Source organism: Cucumis melo, chromosome 3 (assembly GCF_025177605.1).
Source record: "Cucumis melo cultivar AY chromosome 3, USDA_Cmelo_AY_1.0, whole genome shotgun sequence".
NCBI lineage: Eukaryota > Viridiplantae > Streptophyta > Magnoliopsida > Cucurbitales > Cucurbitaceae > Cucumis > Cucumis melo.
The window spans coordinates 15,676,152-15,677,962 of NC_066859.1; the positions used below are offsets into that span (position 1 = coordinate 15,676,152).

Consider the following 1,811-nt stretch of genomic DNA (forward strand, 5'->3'; position numbering starts at 1 on the left):
AAGATCCAACACTAAAATACAAGCACACTTTTCCACACTTCCATATAGAACTACAACAAATACACATCATCCAACACTTACATATTATAAACACAACTATATTCAACACTATAAGTCCAACTACTCCAAATCCTCCAATATATACATAATCACACATATCAAACAACACATCCTACCATCCATGGCAAACCAATAGTAAACACCTACAATGCATAAGATCCAACACTAAAATACAAGCACACTAACGCCATTAAAGATAATATATAAGATCGTGATTTATAAACACAATAGAAGGTTCCTTCACTAACTAAAGTATAGGTACAAACTATCTAACAAACAACAATTAGTACGGGACCACCTGCCCTTCAAAAAACTATAGGACTGTCGTCCCCTACAAAAACTTAACTCGACCAACTACTAACCTAACTACAAAAATCAACTACTAACCTAACTACAAAAATCAACTACTAACCTAACTACAAAAAGCAACTACTTACACAAATCTGCTAACAAAAGCTGCCCATTCAGTTCGAATCTCATCAATCTCCTCTTGGCTATATGCATTTTTGGTATTGAACTACACACAAAGAGAAAGATATGGAAAGTATGAGTTTGGATCACAAATTGTAATATGTAAAAAGTTAAAGTAGAAACTTACAAGGTTAGTAATAGAAGTACTAGAATTATGCACTATCTCATGTATGTACTTTTGCACGTAGTACCCGCACCCTACAGAATCCAATTGACGAGGGCACTGCATGTATATCAATTGAATACAAATTAATCTTATGTTTCATAAAAAGTAATAACCTGTAAATGCAAATTACCTTTACAGGTCTCCATTTTGGAGTTGATCGATAGCGTTGTAGATCGTGTTTCGCTTGCCATGTCTTCAACCCTCTAAATATTTTGAAACATTAAAAGACAAGAAAGTTAAATAAGAAGTAATAAAGTAAATACACTTACACATTTATGATTCCATGAATGTCTTCATTGACTTTACTCCGAAGAGAGTCCAAAACATAAACGCAATTTTCACGAAGATCGATAACATGCAACATCCAATGAAAACTACAATAAACAACATCTTCAATGTGAGTACACATTTAAGCTCAATGGAAATATATTAATGTGTTTCTCTTCTTTATTTACCCGGTATTATATGGAATTAGCACTTTCTGTTCCAAGTTAACTGCTTCTAGCTGGTTGGCTAAATTTCTGGATCGAAGATCACGATCTTTGATATGTGACGATATTTTTGATTGGTCAATGACAAAAAAATTCTTTGCACAGTCACATTTATCCCAAAGACATCTAAGTAAAAGCAACCATAGTTAAAATATCAACAAACTAACTACAAAAGTGGTATTGGAGATAAAGATGAGTATAAGTTGTCTACTTACGTAATATACGCTAGTATACACATATAGCCGATTTCAACCATGCCGCAGTAATGCAACAAATCTTCACGAGCTAAATAAACAAATTTGTCACTTCCAAATATTAGCTCGTTCATTGGGATGCGAATCATGTCTACATCCTCCATGTTGTTCATGGCATGTCTATTTAAAAGCTTAATAATCCCGTTAACGTCAGTATAATTTGAAGGGTATACGACATCCTTCCTAGTTGAATGCTCCTATCACAACCAAGGTTCTAAATTCAAAATACATATACAAATAAAATCAAAACTTAAATAGTAAAAAAAAGATACACACTTGTTTGTCATTGATCTTAGAAACAAGCCGACGAGGCCATTCTATAATGTTACCCAATGCTTGATTTAAAGTCTCTATCTTTCCCTTCATTGG

At 33.4% G+C, this 1,811-nt stretch overlaps 1 protein-coding gene across 1 annotated transcript; it reads right to left on the bottom strand.

Moving 5' to 3' along the window:
* Positions 1-376: 376 nt before the first annotated feature.
* Positions 377-1,550, bottom strand: LOC127148536 (uncharacterized). The gene is made up of 6 exons (XM_051082595.1): positions 1,404-1,550; positions 1,153-1,314; positions 967-1,071; positions 828-900; positions 659-754; positions 377-577 (listed from the first exon to the last, which is right to left on the bottom strand). Exons 1-6 carry the CDS (start codon positions 1,544-1,546, stop codon positions 494-496), a joined length of 663 nt encoding a protein of 220 aa, XP_050938552.1. The 5' UTR covers positions 1,547-1,550; the 3' UTR covers positions 377-493.
* Positions 1,551-1,811: the final 261 nt, after the last annotated feature.

Bases quoted from the DNA above. Each gene is read 5' to 3' on its own strand.
- LOC127148536 (XM_051082595.1), bottom strand. From the start codon at position 1,546: ATGGAGGATGTAGACATGATTCGCATCCCAATGAACGAGCTAATATTT. The intron at 901-966 runs GTAAGTGTATTT...CAAAATATTTAG, and splicing joins ATTCATGGAATCATAAATGT to AGGGTTGAAGACATGGCAAG. The intron at 755-827 runs GTAATTTGCATT...ATATACATGCAG, and splicing joins CAAAATGGAGACCTGTAAAG to TGCCCTCGTCAATTGGATTC.